This window comes from Equus caballus, chromosome 9 (assembly GCF_041296265.1).
Source record: "Equus caballus isolate H_3958 breed thoroughbred chromosome 9, TB-T2T, whole genome shotgun sequence".
Taxonomy (NCBI): Eukaryota; Metazoa; Chordata; class Mammalia; order Perissodactyla; family Equidae; genus Equus; species Equus caballus.
This window is the reverse complement of record NC_091692.1, coordinates 88,120,810-88,142,490: the sequence shown is the minus strand read 5'-3', so window position 1 is coordinate 88,142,490 and position 21,681 is coordinate 88,120,810. Positions and strand designations below refer to the sequence as shown.

General features: G+C 38.3%; 2 protein-coding genes across 14 annotated transcripts in view; one reads left to right on the top strand and one right to left on the bottom strand.

The window, feature by feature from the left end:
- The window catches only part of OC90 (otoconin 90), a 33,258-nt gene extending 32,315 nt beyond the window's left edge, over positions 1 to 943 (top strand). Inside the window, exon 13 of the mRNA XM_070221833.1 lies at positions 433 to 943. Within this exon, the coding sequence (XP_070077934.1) occupies positions 433 to 734 (302 nt within the window). The 3' untranslated portion in view covers positions 735 to 943. The remainder of the gene's footprint in view (positions 1 to 432) is intronic.
- A 4,236-nt stretch (positions 944 to 5,179) lies between these two features.
- EFR3A (EFR3 homolog A) overlaps positions 5,180 to 21,681 on the bottom strand; it is a 103,745-nt gene continuing 87,243 nt past the window's right edge. For 6 of the 13 annotated variants that reach the window (XM_023648980.2, XM_005613281.4, XM_023648981.2 and 3 more), the window contains 5 exons: positions 21,376 to 21,467; positions 16,371 to 16,419; positions 12,739 to 12,842; positions 12,179 to 12,228; positions 5,180 to 8,022 (listed from right to left, as the gene is read on the bottom strand). In XM_023648980.2, coding sequence (XP_023504748.1) covers positions 7,917 to 8,022; positions 12,179 to 12,228; positions 12,739 to 12,842; positions 16,371 to 16,419; positions 21,376 to 21,467 — 401 coding nt within the window. In that variant the 3' untranslated portion in view covers positions 5,180 to 7,916. Of the gene's footprint in view, positions 8,023 to 12,178; positions 12,229 to 12,738; positions 12,843 to 16,370; positions 16,420 to 17,267; positions 17,498 to 20,407; positions 20,641 to 21,375; positions 21,468 to 21,681 lie in introns of those variants that run through there. The other 7 variants (XM_005613285.4, XM_070221830.1, XM_070221832.1 and 4 more) reach the window with 2 other exon arrangements.

The following is a 21,681-nucleotide window of genomic DNA, read 5'->3' as shown; positions in this document are numbered from 1 at the left end:
TTACAGATGCTATCCTTCCCCACCTGCACTGTGTGCAACTGAACAGTCAAGAATTAGGTAGGGTTGCCAGATCTAGCAAGTAGAAATACAAAAAAGTACAAATGGCAAAAAAAAAAAATAAATTCTGCAGTGACAGAAGGAACTGCAGGGTAGGATTCAACGGGAGCCCACAAGACACTTCATTCAGCTGGAGGCTCGAGGAAGCTTTCTGGGGGTGGGGACGCCACATGGAATCTTGACAGACAAGGATGAGTTAACCAGGAGGAGAAAGCTAGAATGTTCCCAGTCGAGGGATCAGTGGATGCCGGACATCAAGAGGTTCAAGATGAGGGTGGGAGGGCAGGGCTGAAGGGGCAGCCGGGCCGGCCGTGGAGGCCTCCACGTGCCGTCCTACAATGTCTCATGTCTGCCGCTCTGTTCTTGCCCTCTAAGGTGTGGGGCAGAGCTTGTGCGCGAAGCTGCTTTGTGCCTGTGACCAGACGGTGGCTGAGTGCATGGCCTCCGCCGTCTTTAACCAAAGCCTCAAGTCATCAGGGAGACAAGAGTGCCAGGGCCACCAGCTATCCTGCGAGGACGGCACGGGCGGAGGGCCTTCAGCTCCCTCCCTCGGCTCCAGCTCCGAAGAGAACAGCGAGGAAGCCACACCCCACACGGAGGGCTTGAGAAGAACCAGAATATTTCTGGGGAAGTCACTTGGTCCCAGGGGGACCAGGCCACACCATGGTCCCAGATAGATCCCCAGAGAAAATGACAAGCACGCCCTGTAGTTCTGTCTCTCCCATTCCCTTAACCTCCCCGGGCTCCGTCTCCTCTCTCCTCTGTCCTCCTCTGAGCAGAGGCTCAAAGGGAAGAGAGGGAGCGAGACTGTCAGCTCACATTCACAAGCGTATCTGGAGAAGGCACACTTCCTGTAGTGCACTATGGAAACTCAATAAATATGCCCATCAACGTTTCTTTGTTTTGCTTTGTTTTTAAGAAATGTTGTAGATACTGGTGCATGGGTAGATTGCAAAGGTGAGATGACAGAGACAATGAAGGGGAAAAAAATCTCTCTTCTCCCCAATCATGGAAAGCTATTTTTTCCTCTATTACAAAAAAAAGATAGAGGCCAGCCTGGTGGTGCAGTGGTTAACTGCGCTTGTTCCACTTCGGTGGCCCGGGGTTCACCACTGGTTCGGATCCCAGGTGTGGACCTATACACTGCTTGACAAGCCATGCTGTGGCGGGTGTCCCACATAGAAAGTAGAGGAAGATGGGCTTGGATCTTAGCTCAGGGCCAGTCTTCCTCAGCAAGAAGAGGAGGATTGGCAGAGGTTAGCTCAGGGCTAATCATCCTCAAAAAAAAAAATTTTAAAAAAGGGAAAAAAATAGAAGGGAGTATATTTAATCAATCTTACGCAATCACCTATGGGTCCCCAAATACCCACCAAAGATGTATGCAGAGTGCTATGTGCCCTAAAAGTACCCTTGCCACTCTAGTTATTAAGAGAGTGACCCTGTGCCACAGCCACCACCCTGAAGAGTCGCTGCTTACCTTGTCTTGGGTCCTGGACTTTTAATTTTTTTTTTCAATAGGGTTTATCCCAGTGAATGGAAGGTTAGGGAATGCAAATGCCCAGTCTGACACAGGTTGATAAATATTATGGTAGTTAACAAAACCTGAAATCATATCCATCCATCCACTCACCCAATAGTTATTGAGATTTCACTGGGTACCAGGCAAACGGCAATGTGCCACCAGAATCCCCCTCAAGATTCAACAGGGACACAAACACTGGCTCCCATCACATCCTTGGTTCTCGGTCCCCATAAACCAGGTGTCCTGTCAGGAGATGATCCGGAGTCCCTGCTGCTCCTCAGATGGGAGAGCAGACCCTCTGAAGAGCTCAGTGTCTGCTGACCCTCACGTGCAGGAAAATCTTCGGAAGTTGGCAACACCTTAAGAAATCCAAAGGTCATGTCGCCAAGCCCACAGCTGCTATCCTTCCCCACCTCCCAGGGGAATCACGTGGTGAGCACCTTCTGACAAGTCCAACATACTGGAATCTCTTTAACAACGTGACCTTAACTAACAAGCTACGTCTGGTTCCCCCAGAAGTGGACCCTTAGACAAGGACTTGAGGGCAAGCAGTTTATTTGGGAAGTGAAGGAAACACTGAGAGGAGAGCAAAGAAATAAGACAGGACAGGAAAGGCAGTCAAGGAAGGGTGCATCATCGAGCAGGTCGCCACTAGAAGCAGAATACACACGCACACACACACACACGAGGAGAGAGAGGCAGTAACTTCTATCAGATGAGCCACTACTCCCGTGGAAGGTGGTTTCCTTCTGGCCTGCTGCACTTGGGGACAAGCAGGCTCCAACAGCCAGAAAAAGCCTCTAGGCAGAGAAAGGCAGGTGCTAGCAGATGGCAGTCAGCCAGCAGACACTGACATGGCAAAGGTGAGCAGTGTCAGCAATGGCATTTGCTGCAACTGGTAACTTGCTTGCTGGCTCCTCTTTCCCTCCCTTTAACCTGGCAGGTATTTACTAAGTGCCCACTCCCCGTGGCAGTCACTGGGCCAGGCCGGCCACATGTACGGTGACCATCTGCCTTCTCCACATCTTCACCTGAGGCAGCCGAATGTTGCTGAATGGAAAAAGCAACTGAGCCAGCTGACCCGCTTCACTTTAGGTTCACGACCACAAAACCTCGCATGGGTGTTCAATCTCTTCTTAAGAAGCTGATGCTTCGGCTCTCCAAGACAATTGTTTGGTCCCTCCTGTCCTCTCCTCGAATGTCCCACAACTCCCCCTCTCTCTCAGCTGACGACTGTCAAGAGCTGTGCAACTTAAGTTAGCCTGCATTTCATGGATGCTGGAGAAGACAGGAGACACTTGGGTCAGAGACCAAGGACTTTCTTACTTACAGCAGTGGCAGTAGCCTGACTGTCAGCATTTATTCTGGTTCCTCAAGCCCTGAAGCAATGCAAGGAGGGCCAGGTAACACCTACACACACGGTGGGTTTCATTACACGGGAGAATCCTGAGTTTAGGGAACCTAGGACTTTTGTAATTGGCTGTAAGCCTGTTTGACCTTTACCCCAGCAGAAGACATTGTCTTTACTATGTTTGACAGTAAGCATGGCTATCCTTGGCTCCAAAGGGAGACGCCGTTTATCTTCCAAGTCTGTTTGCTATACCACATCTCTGAAAAGATAGTCCAGAATAAAGGCAGTTAGTGTCTTGGCTCATAAGACATGCAGAAATGCAAGACACACGTGGAGAATTGCCTAGCGACAATGATCTCACCTAATACTCCACTGAGAAAATTGAAGCTTTCCAATGGGAATGCCCTCATTTCCTGACACCAAAGTTACAAAGTCACCTGCATAGTCTTCCTCTTCCTTCTTGTTTTAAGGGTTTCTTATCCATAACAAAGGCCAATCCCCCCACATACGCTCTGGGGACAATGCCCCATTGCCTTCTCCAGGGTTTGATTGCTGCAAATATCTTTTCTTTATGCTGCATCAATTCATCCCTCTCTTCTTCCTACCATTCCAATCAGCATGCAAACATGCCCTAGAATCTCCCATTTTTAAAAATCCTTCCCTTGGCTCATTCAGCAACATGGGGTAAATTTGCAATTGTAAATCTGATGCTCATAGATTTCGTCTTGATCTTAAATATCAGACTAGATGGCGTTATGTTGGACACCTCTTGCCTCACTTCACATTGTCTAATCCCTGCCTCTTACTCCAGACAATGCTATGATACCCAGCTCCATACAGGCTTGGACCCGCCTCACTCATGGAGGTGGGATCTGACCTGCCTTCTGCACTGCCAGACTTTTTGCATTCTGAGAAAGGACCTCTCTGAGAATGAGGTGTGGGGCACCTTGGGAAACCACTCAGCACTCAAGCACACACAATCCAGAAATGTGGGGGAGTTAATGCCAACAGGGCCATCCTTGACCACGAAGAACAGAAGCCGAAGGATACATGCTCCCCGACTTTCATCATCTGGGTGGACAGTTCTGAGATTATTTCATGAGACTCTACAGAATGTCCAGTAGGATGGATCTCTAGTCACCTACAGTGACGGCCAATTTATAAACGAATCCTCTCCTTCCATCTCACTGGGCCAGTCCCTTGCTGGGGTGCCCTGGGCTCACTTCCCAGGCTAACCCCTGAATGCAAGCCTTGGTCTTAGGCTCTGCTTTAGGAGAACTAGGCTAAGCTAGTGCCTTTCGAATAGTCCACCTCTGACTCAAAGTGTAAGCAAAAGGAGAATACAGCAAAACCAAGAGCAGAGTTTGACACTCCACCTTGGCTCTGCGTTTTCATTCTTGAACTTGGTATTTGAGATCAATAATTTATCAGATGAGCGAACAGGTAACAGGATCCAACAAGTCAGAATTGGAAAGAAAGCCTATGAGATAGGACAGATATCATACAGATCGTTCATTTTCTACCTAAAAATCAGGTTCAGAAACGTGGAGTGACGGGCCTAAGACTATGGAACTGAGACAGCCGCTGAGGTTGCCGAAGTGCCAGTGTAGCAAACTCAAGGAGGGTTATCATAATGATAAACACATACTGAATGCTTACTCTGTTCCATGTAGGCATGGCACAATGAACCTCTTCTAAGTGATGCACTTCTTCCTCACAGTTAACCTCTGAGGGCAGAACTCACTGTCCTCATTTTACAGGTGAGGACCTCAAAGCTCAAGGTTAGGCAGTTGCCTAAGCCACCAGCCAGGAAGTGGCAGGGTTGGATTTGAACCCAGAGCCCATGCTCCTCACTGCCCCACTACACTGTCTAAAGGAAGTCCCCTAATCCCAATCAGGCCATGAGGTACAGCTCCACAAGGGGTAGAAAATGCAAATCAGGGTGGCAGAGGGTGGCAGAGGGTGCCAGAGAGTAGCTATTTTTTCAGAGACAGGCTTCATGTAATTTACACAGCAAGGAGATAGACCTGAACCACAAACATTAAGACTGACGTGCTCCCACTCTGAGCTTTCCCTTAGCTCTGTTTCGTCACGACTGGCAGTTACGGTTCTGATACTTCCCGTGTATGTGAGGATGAAGCCACTTGGCAATTTGATTTTTACTAAAGCTCATCTTTAACTAAAGCAAAATACTGAATAAATTTAAGAAATGTAATAATAGCTATTATAAAAATGTACTTATACAGAAGTAATTTGATTTTGTTTTATTGCTTACATATGAACTGCACGTGAATTTTTACATTTCAAAAAACTCACTTCATTACATTTATTAAACATACTCAAATGAATAAGACAAATTAGTTCCATTTTCAGACAGGAAGAAGAGAAATATTTTGAGGAGGGAGAAGTTAATTGCTGGTAAAGTGTGGCGTTATTACTTTAAAAGGTGAGTTTGGAAGTAGGAAGGAAATGCGTGTGCGTGCACGTGTGTGTGTACACTGAGGTAAACTCCAATGACAAGCAAACTCCATATAAGCAGTGAAAGACAACACAAGCACAGGAGGGACATTTAAATGTTAACTATTCGATGTCAAGAAAAAAGTGAATGCTATAAGCAAACGCCTACAGCGAAAACAGAATGATGAACAGTTTATTAAGAGTTTTAAATGGCTACAAAAATATAGCAATACAGTGAGCTTCAACAAATCCTGACCTTTCAGCATCCAAACTGGCTGTAAGACAATACGCACACCTATTCCCTGCAGGACCTCCTGCCATCTCCTGAAAGGGGCAAGCCAAAGGAAAAATCTGTTTCTTGGGACTCATTGTTAGAAAGACCAGCTCAGTAATCTAGGATATACAGAAGTCTACTGTGACTTAGAAACAACAACAGGAAAAAAAGCCCACAAAACCCCAAATCAACAGTTTACAAACAGACCAGGAGAAAGGTGTGATAAACATTAATTGAAATGGTCTTCCTTTACATGCAATATGTGCATTTTTAAATCACAGAGAAACACGAAAGTTTGTAGATCAAAGTCTGTTTTGCATGAGTGCAAACGAATATATATCTTCTTTTCTTATACTATTCAGTTATATATATTTTTCATACAAAAGCACACAGTGTTAATCTATAAAATGACATCCAAGTGGATGATGATTGTTTTGCATGTCCCCCTGCTTTTTTCTAAATGTACAGTCAAAAACTAATATCCTTCTTTAAAAGTACAAAAGAAAAAAAGGGAAATAAAAAAACATAAAACTTGGCCTACTAAACAGTGAAACATTTCACCTGATCAAAAGGCAAAGTTACAGTGACAGAGCAACAGGGCCCTTCAGCCCCGCGGGGATGCACAGCGCTCTGGAGCGAGCTCCTGTCTACCTTCGCCTCACTTAACAAAGCGCCCAGGATGTTGGGCGTCATTTTAAAGGTTTAAATGACTAGGAGCTTTCGCAAGATGTTTCAAGATGCTGTACTTTGGTTTAAATATTCCGAAAATTTCGAGTATGCTTGCTCTATCATCACTTCCTTACTTTTTTCTGTTTCTACTAAAGGTGCCCAAATAATCATAATCACAAAGTTGTAACATGCCATTCTTCACTGCAACTTTTCAAACAAAAACAAAAGCTAAAAGCTGAATTGTTTTTTGAGCTACAATTTTTGATATGTACACTGTTTCATGTAAAAAAAAAAAAATCACATCTGAAAAGGTAGAATTATAAAGAGGTTATTTTATAAAAATGTCCTAAAAGAATTTTATAAGAGTTGCAAAGAAAGTTGTTCATTTTGCCATGTGATGGAATTCACTAAAATGTACCTAATTTTAATAAAACATTATGAGTCTGTCAGCACATGTAATCTTAGTAATTTAAATCAACAGAAGCTTAAACTGACGATCCTTAGCACACTTAATTGCTAAAACCACAGGCACTCTTTTCAAATGTAACATAACAAATCCTAAATAGAGATGCCTACAAGTTACAAGTTCAGATCTTACAAATTCAAAGTCCATTTGAGGAATTTTTTGATGAGAATTTAAAATAATGCACAATATAAAAATGTAAATTAATGTGTTCTTAATAGAAATCAAAATGTACACACTCTTCACAGGTGAACTAGTAGCAGTTTTAAATGTCTTTTTTTCTATACTAAATATATAGCTCATTTAATTCATGGAGCCACAGCAAAATACCACTATAATTTCAAAGCATAGTCTGTAAACTAATACATCTTATGATGTAGAAAATATTGCACAGTTCGGTACTCAAGGAGTAAGCTATAAGCCTCTCAAGTAGAATGGTCAAACTCTCTGCAGAATACACAGTATTACAAGAACTAGACACTTTAAAGTATGGCGACTTTAGGGTCATGTTCTAGGAATATTACTCATAGATGCTTTTTACCATAAACGAGTTGAGGAACGCCTAGCACATGTTATTACAGGAAACACGTTAATAAAGGGACACCCAGCACAACATCTACAACATGGGGACAACAAGCCACAGAACACTTTTGTAGCCCCGGGATTAGGAATATATTTGTATGTTTCTGTTTTTGCAGATAGCCAAAAATAAAGGTAATTCTACTTCTAAGCAGTTGTGTAGATGTTTAAGAAACAGAGCAGACACTTTTTATACATCTTCAATCCTCTGAAGGCTTAATTTTTTTTTTTAAATTATGTGTTTGTGAAAAGTTTAAAATATACTGTTTAACAATGGAATAATGTGAGACCAATACATGTTCAACTTTAAAAGCCAACAGGAACCTCAAAAGAAATTAACATGGCATAAATCTATTTTCAAAAGTACTCTAAATCATATATAGTTCCAAAATTTCTGATATGATATGCCAAGCATTTGGTTAAAGAAAAGTTCCATCACTACTTTCAGGAAGTATGTTGATAACACATTAGGTAAACCCTGAAAACTCAGCTTGACCTTCATTGTTAGGCTTTAAAATCCTATGCTGGGGTCCTCATGAGCCACTCAGTACACACACAGATCCGGAAACTTCATCTCATAGACTGGGACAGACTGATATTGGGCATGCCCAGAAGTAATGGTCAGTGTTCCTGATGGGCTTGGAGGAGGACTGTAAAAGAAGAACAAGGCACTGTCAATACGCATATGTAAAAGCTGTTCACTTCACAGAGCATACTCATGACCCCCTGCAACAGCAGAGTAAGACCCCTCACGGCAGGGGTCAATGTGATACAGTTACTAGCCAGCTACGAGGCTGTATGGGAAATGGATCCTGGTGGTATCAAGCTGTTTTTAAGTCTAAACCAGACATTTTCTTTGGAATATATGTATGTGTAATTTTTTATAATGGGATTACACTATACCCATTCTTATAAGCTTGCTTTGTTTCACTAGTAAAATGTCTTTCCTACATACATGTATTATCCTTCTGGATGACAGCATGGTATTACTTTACATGGCTATATTGTCATTGATTTAATCCAGTGGACAAATGCAGTTTCATTTCCATTATTATAAATAACGCTCCCAAGTCTATCCCTATACACACATAACTTTATCCTGACTGTGGTTTATATGCTTACAAATAGAATTTCTAGATCAAAGTGTACTCACAATTTTGATTTTGATACATTATTGTCAGAATACTAGCAATTTATACTTTCAACATTTGAGTGTACCTGTTCTTTTATACCATTATAAATATTGGGTATAAGCAATCTTTTTTTAAAAATCTTGGCCAATGTCACAGGCAAAAGGGACTGCATTCTTACTTTTATTTTCAATTTTTGAGTTACTACTAATGTAGCAGCATTAATACTAATGCTAAATATCTTTGTAGATTTAATATCCATTTTATGTTTCTTTTAAAATGAATAGTCTATTTGAGTACACTGCCTATATTTGTACTCAAAAGTTTTTCTCTGAATTTAGGAACCTAATCTTTTGTCATATGATACAAATGATTTTCCACAATTCATTATTTAATTCTCAGCTTTGTATTTTTTTTTTTGCCAAATGCTTAAATCTTTAACAAAGAATCAATTATTTTCCTATGATTTGTAGTTTTTGTATTATGCTAAGGAAAATTTTCCCCAGGCCAAGATTACAAACAATATCCCTGTATAAATTTTAGTATTTCTATGTATTTTTCCTAACAAGAGTTAAATTTTCTATTTCGGTAAAAGAAGTGAAGAAAGAATCCGCCCTCCTTTGCTGGTCAATAGTCCTTAGCAGTTGTCCAAACAAAACGTATTGAACATTTGCTCTCTTCCCTGAAAATCTGAAATCTTCTGTTTTCTACCGACCCTTCTATTCCCGAATTCCCCTCTGCTCTGCCTACCTGTACACAAGCCCAGCCTGCTTACGTACCAAAGACCCATGGCACGTTTTCCCACCCAGCAAGGCAAGGCTCCCTGTTTCCTTCATCCACTTTCCTGACTGCTTCATATGTGGATTCGTCCACACTGTCTTTAGCATCATTTGTTCAGATATTAAAAAAATAATGCTGTGAAGATTTTGACTAAAACTACAGATTAATCCGCAGAGAAGTGATGTCTTTAAGATATCAACTTCCTATCCAATAACAAGGTATGAGTTTCCATGTGTGTGAGCATTCTTAGGTATATTTCAGGGATTTACAGGTATTTCATGTAAGTCATAGGTAGTTCTTTGAGTTTGTTAGTATTTTATAGTTATGAATATATGACAAATTTTTCATTATCATTCATATGTAGTGAATTTTCATTAATTATTATCTGTACAAATATTAACTTCATATAATTATCTAACTGTAAACTGTTCTCATTCAAGTTATTCAGTTTGTTCTCTTTTTTTCCTAAGATTGGCCCTGAGCTCACATCTGTTACCAATCTTCTTTTTCTTCTTCTTCTCCCCAAAGTCTCCCAGTGCACAGCTGCATATTCTAGTTGTAGGTCCTTCTGGTTGTACTGTGTGGGACGCTGCCTCAGCATGGCCTGATGAGCAGTGCCAGGTCCGCACCCAGGATCCGAACTGGTGAAACCCTGGGCTGCCAAAGCAGAGGGCACAAACTTAACCACTCAGCCACGGGGCCGGCCCTAGTTGGTTCTCTTATATTTTCCTGATATATTATTCTATTTTTGGCAACTAATAATTAATTTGCAATCACCATGCCAATATTCATAACACTTCTTTATTTTTTTATTGAGGGATAATTTTCATAGAGTGAAACGCACAGATACTAAGTGTACCATCTGGCAAGAACTGACAAAGGTATATACCATGTAAATCACACCCCAATAAAGATACTGAACTCTTTCATCATTTAAAAGTAGTTCCTTTGTGGGGCTAGCCTGGTGGCACAGTGGTTAAGTTTGCGCACTCTGCTTCAGCAGCCACGGGTTTGCAGGTTTGGGTCCTGGGCATGGACCTAGCACCACTCGTCAAGCCACACCTTGGTGGCATCCCACATGAAAAATAGAGGAAGACTGGCACAGATGTTAGCTCAAGGCCAATCCTCCTCACCAAAAAAATAAATAAATAAAAAAATAAAAAAAAATTCCTTTGTGTCCCTAACCAATTTCTCCCTACTCCCAGGTACTCAAGCACATACATCCACATTCAAAAACTATGTTCTGATCTCTAACACTGTAGATCAGTGTCACTTGTTCTGGTTCTTGAATTTTATATGAATGGCCTATACAGCCTATAAGAATGGTCCATACAAGCTATACTCTTTTATTTCTGATTTCTTTTGCAATATGGTTTTTTCAGATTTACCAAAAACAAGTGTTCCTTTTTACTGCTGAATAGTATTTAACCATATTAAGAATACCACTATTTGTCAATCCACTGTCCTGTTGATGGACATTTCATGATTATGAAAAAAGCTGCTAAAACATTGACGTACATGTCTTTTTGTGAATATAAGTTTTCATTTCTCTAGGTAAATACCGAGAAATGGGACTACACGTTTAAGAGCTGGTATATGTTTAACTTTACAAGGAACTGCTAAAGTTTTACAAAGTTTTTGTCTCATTTTATATTCCCATGAGCAATGTACTAAGAGTTCTTCTCTAATGTTCAATGTACTGTTAACCCATCCAATAAAATTTTTTCCTTCAGACATTATATCATTCAGTTCTTGAACTACAATTTGGCTCTTTTTTAGAGTTTCCATTTCTCTCCTAAAATATATGGATCTTTTCCTTTAAATTCTTTGATATGTGTGTATGCTTGTGTGTGTGTGTGTGATCTTTTATGGTCTTGTCTACAATTCCAATAACTGGGTCATCTGTGGGACTGCTTATGCTTACTGTATTCTCCAGCTTCTTTACATTTATTGTAATTTTTTTTTAATTTTATTGTACTCAGGTCAAAGTGAATGACAGAGCCAAGTTTGAGATTGTTTTGTTTCTTTTCTAGAGAATACAAACTCTTTCCTCTGTCTGGTGTTTTAGAGTGAAGCAAATTAACAAGAGGAAATATATCAAAGTGGAACTGAAAGTTCTGAGGGCACTCTACGAAGTCTGTTTAATTCTTTGTGCCATGTAAGCTATCCCCAACTACTACTTCCTAACTAGGTGACCCTGAATAAGTTACCTAACTTCTACGTGCCTCTGTTACCACACTTGTAAAGTAAAAATAATCACTACCTACTTTTTAGGTTTGTTGTAAATATTGAATGAAATAATGCACTTATTAGCACAGTGCCTAGAATACCAGAAGTGTTCAATAAATGTTAACTATTAGTAGTAAGTAAATGCTAACTAAAAGTAGTAGTTGCAGTACCAATAAGACATAACTAGTCATAATACTTATTCTAAAGTATTAAACCCACACAGTTGTGACAGTGAACTGTAACACTGTGGTCCCTCACAGCATTAGGAAGATGGGTTATGCATTTGAACTGGAAAGAACTGTGACGCTGAACCATATTAAACTGTAGCTTTTGCAGGTCCAAATGGTTAAATATGAGAAATTATCTGGTTAAAAATATCTTTAGAATGCAAGTTTTCCAAATTACTGAGATGTCCTCATAGGACCATTTTGAAGGAATGAAAGATCTAAAAAGGAAAGCTGGAAAAGCTAGAAGAGACTGGACAAGAAATGGTACCAGACTCCACCCAGTAAACAGAACGACGACTAAGACAAAGGCACCGTGGTGACCTTGTGTGCACCCTAAGTGAAAAGAACAGATGCTTCAACACAATCGGCAACAAATCTGTAGGGGGTCTCCTAGTTTCTATTTTGTTGTTTTATTGCTGTTGTAGCAACAAAACCCTTACCGTACGGTGAGTTCCAATATTTGAGCAAGTCTATCATGAAGCAAATTTGCCTACAAAGGAGAAAAAAGTTATGAATAAGTTTATTATTTCCCAAATACCCATATGTCATAATACAGATGCAAGGACAAAGCATAACTGTAACTATTAGCTGATGGTACAGATGCTTTAATGTTTTCGTTTTGTCTGTCTCATACACTGGAATTTAACGTTCAGTTTCTCTTTTATTCCTTTCCTAGTCTCACTGGTAAAGACAAACCAATAGACAAACAAAACAAAACACCCACAGCAAAATCATTAAAAACCTCTGCAGAAAAAGTATCAAAGCAACAACAATCATTAACATCCAGTTTGGGATCTGCCATTTATAACAGCTTGCTTTACACAAAGAAATTACTTAGGCTTCATAGCTAAGCCTTCAGAGTTTTCAGTTCCTATCTGATACACTACCTCGTGTTATGCTGACTTGCCAAAACTCGGAGCCTCTCAACCACTTATCCAAGAAGTTTCCACAAAATCAAACTCCACCCCACCCGCACCTCCTTCACCATTTGTTCACTTACTTTGGATTCGCATTGTGCTGCTATTTCTTCAAAAGGTGCTTTCTGGAATTTCTCTATCACAAGACGCCTCTTTTCCTTTTCCTGTTCTTCCATTCCACTGGTATCTATATAAATGTTTATAAAGACCCATTAAAAGGAATACAAAATTTCAAAGAACTTTGCCAATGACCATAAGAGCAAATGATCTATAAACCAAAAATAAGGGTAATTTACAGGACTACTTTTATAATGAAAAAAGCAAAAGCCATAACATCCTTGAAATATCTTAGTTAAGGCTACAAAGCACATATACAAAAAATTTTTTAAAATCTAAGGGTTGAAACTACACAGCACCAGACCCTCTTTCACAGACTAACTTTGTCTCTCTCACCTAAAAACCAGGAGCCTGCTAATTTCCTACAAGTCAAACAACTTCAAGCCCCTTCCTGAAGGATGATTCTTTTATTAATAATCACGCCCCTGCACATATGAGGTACTAAATTAATAAAACTTAATACTGAATGGCATATTGAAATACAGAGAGGGACATCTGGAACAGTTATTGTTTCAGCCTTGTCCATTTATTTACACAATTTGAAGAGGGATGTTTTATCTTAAGATGATGTGTGGTCCAGCCAAAGTCTGTGAGATAGTAAAAAAAAAAAAAAAAGTCTGTCTTTTTGATACTACTGAGATAACAACTGTGTCCGTTTGCTTATGAATATGAAAAGAAGGCTAACTTATGGCTTATTTATTGATGGTCTACTGTAAAAACCCAGTAATTCTTCAGGGTTTTTTGTTCCTGGTCGAGAATTTCATAGCATGAAATGCACTATGTTCAAGGTTCTTTAAACAAAGCTGCTTTCCAGACAAACTGCAGGCAACAATTAGCTAGTTTTTAAAAGTGGAAACAGCAGTAGAGAGGGAAAAGGCATTATTTTTTGCTTCCTTTGGAATTGTGGCAGGGTAACGAAGTTGAAGAACTGATGTACTTCTGAATGACTATAATGCAGAGCTATGATCACCTCTCTGCTGTTAGGTAGACCAGGGTCACAAACTCGCATGTGCCAGGGGCCAGGCAGGAAACATAAATATTTAAATCAGGTCAGGCAAAAGCAGCAGGAAATAGGGGAACTCGGGCAAGCTGAGCACACACCCCTGCTCTTAAGTATTCAAATTCAATTTCTGAAAATAATGCTTCCACCTAAATCCAACCTGAGCCAGCGAGTGTGCTTTCCATGCATTAGTCCAGCAGTTCTCAAACTTTATGGTTTTAAGACTTCTTTACACTCTTAAAAATTGAGAAAACCAAATAGCTTTTTTAATTCATGTTATATCTATTGGTATTTTCCATATTAGTATATAAAACTAAGAAACTTTAAAAATATTCATTTAAAAATAATGAAACCATTGTATGTTAACATAACAGCCGTCTAACGAAAAAATAACATTTTCCAAAACAAAAAAATTTAGTGAGAGAGTGGCATCGTTTTACATTTTTGCAAATCTCCTTAATGTCTGGCTTGAGATAAGGCAGCTGGTTTCCATCTGCAAATGCATTCAATCTGCTGCAATACGTTACTTTGGTTGAAGCATATAAAGAAAATCCAGCCTCACACGGACAGGTATGGGGAAAGGAAGAGTATTTCAATAGCCTTTTCACATAATTGTGGATATTTCTTCTTGCACACTACAACAAAATTTAGCAAGTGGTAGTTTCTTGAAAGTTGCAATATGGAATTTAAAACCTTATTAATAAAACTTCTTTCTAACTGGTTACATTAAAACCAATTGATCTATTTTATACTTTGAATCGATCTTTACTCATGCACGAGCTTGCAACATCATGCAATGGTCATTTGGAATACTGGTCCACCGACTTATACAGATCCTCTAAATGGAGACATATGTCATTATAAAACATTTTTTTAAAAATCACATTTGTTAGTTATTACCACTGATCTCATGAGAAAGGTCTTTAAATATTGGGGAGCTGTCAAACACAGTGGCAGCAGATAGCTGCAAAATTCTAATTTTACTTAAAAGTGCTAATCTCATCATAGGGAGTAAACAGTGTTGGGGTATTTTGTTTTACTTTTTTGTCTTGAAGTGACACCCTCACTTCGTTTATTTTCCAGAAAATATCCACCATATACAAAAGGTTTTCTGTCAGTCTTTTTTTGCAAAGTAAAAATGGTGTTCCCTGTAAAAAATGACTAGTTCAGCTTGCAAATCAAGGCAATCAAAGAAGTGCTTTATGTGTACTTCCCAAAGACAGATACTTATGGGTTGAGATTTAACAAAATTAATAATTTATACTGACTCATCAAGGGTATTAAGTAAAATCTTGCTTTTTAAAAATAACTGCGAGCGTGGGGTACTGAAGAAGATGATGACTGTTAGTGTAGTTTGATGCCACTGCCTTCATTCATGTTAAGCAAAAAGGCAAAAAATAACATCTTGGTATCATGATGAAAATCTTTTCTGACTTCGTGGGTCCCTTAAGAGAGTCTCCTCCAGGCCCTCCAGGGGTCCACAGACATACTTTGAGAACCATGCCTTGGACTGTACGTTCCTCAACAGGTCTTAATCTTTAGATGCCTCAGAGTATCCTGCACATAATGAGTGTTCAAATACTGCTTACTGAATTCAATTAACTTTATTTTGGCAAATTTGATATTGTGTTACAATAAGGAAAAAATCCTTTAATGGATTAAGCTAGAAAAGGTCACATTTTATTTCACATGTGATGGATGCTGGAGCACTTTCCTTTCCTTTATAATGATTTTCTTATTCTGAGATCTCTGAAAAAATAAGAGGCAATTTCCATCCAATAATGCTTTACCAGATAGAAATGAACTGCGATCAAGGCATCATTAGCCTAGTAGTAGCTAATATTAATACTTAATTGAAGGACCCCCTCTAAAACAAAGAGGCAAATTATGTGAGATAAAATTTATTTCCATAAAGGCCAAAGGAGAAAAAACTATATATAATATAAAACTATATTTTATGCAAAGGTAAGTGAAAAGACTACAGAGTTAGTCAGACCTGGGTATCAAATCTGGCTCAAGCGTTTACTAGCTATGTGATCTCAGGAGAGTTTGTTAACTTCTCTGCCTCAATGCTCTCATCAATAAAAGAGCAGGGATTAACGTGACACTCTATCATGCCCACTGACAATCTCTACCAGCTCCTTCCTCTTACCCCATTACAAACACCCTTCTAATTATACTACTATAGTCCTGTTAAAAATCACTTTATTTAATTTTCTCAGAATTTTCATCCCCACATCACCTACCAAAGGAAATACTTGACTATTTCTCTTAAGTTCATGCACCCTGAATGCTGGCCATCACATAAGGGTGGCATTAAAATACACTGTGATATGTTTTCATAACCCTAGAAAAGTCAGTCTAAACAAAGGAAGAGAATTATCTATGACGAGACAATTGTAAACACTTAAAGAATGTAGTTAAATAAATCAGTTATATATTCATATAGAAATCAATGAGATATATATATATATATATATATATATATATATATATATTTTGCCATGCTGCCTCTATTTATTCTGGCATCTAAACAAGTACTAAGATAAAGCTAAGCTAGTAAAATATCAGGAGAGTTAACAAGTGCAAAAATCTCACCAATTGCTTTCTTTAATGCTTCAAAGGTGATTTCTTCAGTGTTACTAACCTAGAGAAAAGTGATTTTAAGTAAAATAAAGAGTTAAGAAAGGTCAATATAAATAATACCTTCAAGTTACAAGTCATCTAAGAAGTTTCACAAATGTTTTTCTTCTTTGTGTTGGCTTGATTTGTCATCATACTCCACAGTATCAAATAATCCCCACCTTCTTATTGGGTGTAACAATGGCCCACTGCAGTGGTTCCCCAAACAAGTCTACAGATTAACGTCAGGCTGGCAGAATTAACATCCTCTAGGCAACCCAACCACCGCCGAGTTATAGAACTCAATCTCCAGTAAGGTGAGGTGTAATAAGATTTGAGTCCCACTGACTGAACTATGCTTCATGAGTGAACAATGCTTTAAAACAGTCAAGGTAGAGATTATATATCTATACACACACACACACACATATATATATATATAAAAATATATGTGTGTATATATATAGTTTCAGCTGTGTAATAATTGAAAACTTAGCCTCCATAATTTTGGTACCACATAGAGTTTACAAATCAAAAATGAAATAATCTAAAACTCTGAATGGTTTAAAAGCAAGAATCACTACTTTGGGAAGTGTTCAATGAGTACAGTTAACTAACATCTTAAAATAATCATATACTGGATCTTCTAAGGTCAACCAACAAGTTTTATTCTCCAGATATAAACTTTAACTTAGGGTTTTCAAGTCTCTCTCTCTTGCTCTGAGATAGGTAAAAGGTATGAAATCAACTGCTTTATGATAAAAAAAAAGTCAGTAATATTTTTTGTGGCACCAACACATTTACAGGAGGAATAATATCCAGTTACTACAGTATCTCTGAATAAAAATTAAGAAGTGATACATGAGTACTTGCCTGGGATTCTGGTCATCCCTAATTTTAGCTCATGGGCTTCTTCTGCTAGTCTAAAGCAGCAAGACTAATGAAAGCAAAGGACTTCATGCTTTGCACCTTAGCTTCTCTGTAATACAAAGGCTTTAGCTGGAAATCAAGCAGCAAGAGTTCCACTACCTCAGTTTTTCTACTGAGGGTTCATATGTCTAGTTGAAGTCAGATTAAACTTGGGGATCTTCAGTTGCTTTGTTCTAGATATTTGGAGCAGATATACAAGATTAGGCTCTGGATGGTCAACTACTTGTACCTAGACGCAATCTAGTTCTTCAACGAAAAAACTCACTACTGTTCTTAAAGCTGGTTAAGAGCTTTAGACTCTAAGAAACAATTACAGTACAGGAGAAAGAACGCAAGAGAAGTGAGAAGGCCAGTATTCTTGTCACATGTAATTTTTACTTATTACCTGTTCAATCTTGGGTAAGTGAAAAGCTAGAAGTACTTTACCTAATAACTCTTCTTCCCTATTTGTTCTTGTCTTCCTTAACTCAGATAATTATGATGCAGTCTCCTAGCATCGAAAACTCCCAAGTCATTCTGTCCCTCTACTTTCTTATTTTTTACCTCCTTTCTCTAAATCCCTTCAAGTTCCTTGCTGGTCCTCCTCATCTGCCTCTAGATCAGGGTACTCCTGCCCCTCTTCCCATCTCCAGCCTGGCCACTCCAGATGCTCATCAGCTTAAGTGTGGACTATTACAAGGATACCCTAACTGGCCTCTCTTCCTCCAGTCTCTTCTTACCAATTTAGCCTAGTTACAGTCTGAGACTCTTCTATGAAAGCAGAGCTCTACAGTGACACTGCCTGAATTTCAGTGTTTCCCTACTTCCTATCAAATTACATATGAAGCCCTCAGGCTGGTGATAAAACCTTCTATAATTTGGCTTCAGTCTTGTTTCCCACTGTTCCCTTCTGTGAATCCAACTAAAAAGGAAAAAACAGACCAACTGCTTTATACTACTGTTTAATGATTCCTATTTTTCATATAATATAACTGCTAAATGCAATCCACCTACATCATTTGGTGTTCAACCAAACTACGATCTGTTCCAACTCTAGAGGAAAAATTGGTTGTGTTGGTATTCTGGAAAAATGGTGCAAAGGCATCATCCTAGAGGAGTTTCAACATTCCTTTGATTTCCTCTTTATGATGTTTGCCTTACTCACGATCTACAACTCTAACCTAGACTGTACAACACCCCTGGGCCTGTATAAAATCTGCTATTCATCTCTTCCCCATCATACTAGTTGTTAGGCACTTGCATTGATACCTTCGTAATTCTCCAGCACCTAGCACACAGCAGGTTCTGACTAATAACCCTGACTTGACACTAGACTTCTTGTTTTGTTAGCACACATGCAAGGTTTCTTCAGTTATATCTGGGGAGAAGGCAGGAGTATGTAAGTATAAAACAAAGATCTGTTATTTGTCCTAGAATAAACAATAATCCTTTTCAGCCAACCAGTGACTTAATTTTGTGCTCAGAAAAATTCAACATGCACTCAAAATTTAGTATTATATAACTTCCCACCCATTCCCCCAAATAATCAAGCACTGACTACTACCTTTTAGGGAAAAGAACTAAGTGGTGATTTCAGGGTTTATTCATACTCATTATGCGTTATCATTCATGCCTACAGTGCCCAAAGAGAGCACCAGAGATCAGACAATCAGACCTAGGGCGCTTTATTCTATTAGTCAAGCTGACAATTTTATCTCAGGAGGCAGAGATGCCTCTATTCCATTTTAGCCATTTATCTTCTTGAATACCTTAATTTTATTTAGGTATTTTCATATATATATGTGGTATCTTTATTTAGGTATCTTCATATATATATGGCAAAGTTCACTGAGTGATTCACGGTAGGCTAAGGTTTAAATTGCAAATGCTGGAATTGACATACCTCAGGACCAGGTATTTCAAAAGACTACAGTAGCAATCTGAGTTATATCTAGGGAAAACAGAAGATTGCTAAGATCTCCATCTAAACAATCTTCTGATTCTTTTTTTTTTTTTTTACATTATAAGCTCTAAAAGCAGGTACCAGATATATCTGAGGAGTAACTGGGATTATGTATATAAAATTTCAAATTTTTCAAATGAGCAATTTCCTTATCTGATTCATTGTTAGCAAATATACTTATTCATAGTTTGATTAACTGGTGATTACCTAACTGATGCAAATTTCTCCTGTCCATGCTATGAAATTAATTAGTTCTAGCCTAGAAGGTCATGTTATTCTGTCTTCTGGTATTTGAATAATCATTCCTAAAATGCAAAATCAGATTCCATAACGGTAAATGAGTGTGAAACTCCATGTGCTCAAGAGAATCTTACACTACACTGTACTTAACTTTTCAAATGCTCAGTGTAAGGCATATCTGACTTAGAACTTACAGCAAAAAGAAAACAACAGGATCTTTAACAAGTTAACAAATGTATTAATGGACTTTCAATGTAAAGTTCATGTTCAAGAATCTTCCTCCTATATTAAGTCATTATGCAAATTCTTTTTCAGTTCATTTTATCAAAATAGACTAATTCTTTACAACAGTGTTAAGTGTTACGCATATATTTTTATAAAAGAAATAAAAATGCCTAATAAAAGGAGACTGGAATAATACCAGTCAATAAAATATACTGTACTCTTGACAAAATAAAGTGTATAACCCAAGGCTTTGGATGAATTTCTTTCCTGAAAGGTAATAACAGCAAATTCATAATCATTCAAAGACAGAGCTTACAAGATACCCTCCTTACAAGTAAGTAGTGTGTAAAAAAATTAAAATGGCTTTGAAGAGGTCAATTTAGGGAAGATTTTTCTTGAGCCTTAAATTGGCAAGAAACTTTAAACCAACCTTAATGCCCTAAGTTTCAAAATTTACACTAACTGCCTCTTCAATGATTCTTGATGCTCTAGTAATTTAATAATACTGATTAATTTTACATAATGGAGAGTTAAACAGCAGAGAGGATATAAGTTAGTCAGCTGTACCCTAGCCACCAAATAGTTTTAATTCCTGAAGACAAATTAACTGACAGGGATTGGAAGGGGGAGGAGAAAGGAGGCTGAGAAAGCACGAATTCAGACAACTTCCTTCCCCTTTTCTTAGAGAGATATTCTTTTAATTATTTATATTGTATCAATAAGAAATAATGAAATACCTAGGAAGGCAAACAATGGATAAACCACAAGGAGGAGGCTGACTTGTCATGCTGGTATTGTGGCATTTTTACTTGACTATCAAAAAATTCTCTGGTGACTTGTGTGGAATAAATCCTAGGGAACACTGGCTGCTGCTGCTTCCTATAACTCAGGAGGGTACACTCTTGTGCTCTATTGAAACAGAAGGAGAGCATTAAATCTATGATTTTTCAAATAAAGTCAAGTCGTTGATAAAGCTTAACCTACATTAAATTTACTATATTTACTATCCAAAATGATAAAAATTTTCCCTCATAGATGAAGTTTTAAAGTTTTCTAAAACTAGTCAACATTAGTGAACATGAGAGAGCATAATTCCATTTATTCTCGTAATTTATTTCATAAATCTTTGGAGATAAACAGGATCCAGAGGACCTCCGAATTTAATAACAGGCCTTACATAACATTTTTAACTTACAAGACAAATCTTTCTTAGTTCTGTTTTATGGTTCCTTTTATCACACTAAATTACAATGTGAAATCTAATGCTATCACAACACAAAGTTAAGTGTATGTCTTTATAGATAGCTGAAATGAGTTTAGTAAAATTATAAGTAAGTTCAAGGCTAAATCAGATTAACTTTGTGCTAGCAATTGTTTTGATCTGGGGGTAATTTACAGCTGTATCTGTTCCTGTCTGAAAGTATGGAAGCACAAAAACATTTTTTTTGAAGACTGGCACCTGAGGTGACATCTGTTGCCAATCTTCTTTTTTTCTTCTTCTCCTCAAAGCTGCTCCCCCCACCCCCACCCCCAGTACACAGCTGTATATTCTAGTTGTGAGCGCCTCTGGTTGTGCTAAAGAATTCTTTTAAATTGATGTCTATCTCAAGACTGTACTCTGCCATATAACTCTTAGCAACTTACCACATCATCAGAAGGAACGCTGTTGGGTAAAATATCCACCTGAATGGATACGGTGTCCACAATACTTTTTCTTCTAGAAAGTCGATCTTCATCTAAAATAAAAATTTGTTCCTCGTTATTTGCCAATTAGAAATAGTATATCATTTATAAACTCTACTTGTTTCAGATTTCAAAAAAACTTCAGCAAATTAAGAGTTTGTCTCTTTTGCTCTTTCTAAATCTATAGAGCCTTGTGTTCTCAGGCTTTTAAATTTTGTGAACCAGATTAAAAAAATAAGATTGATGGGGTGAACTGAAATAAGGTTA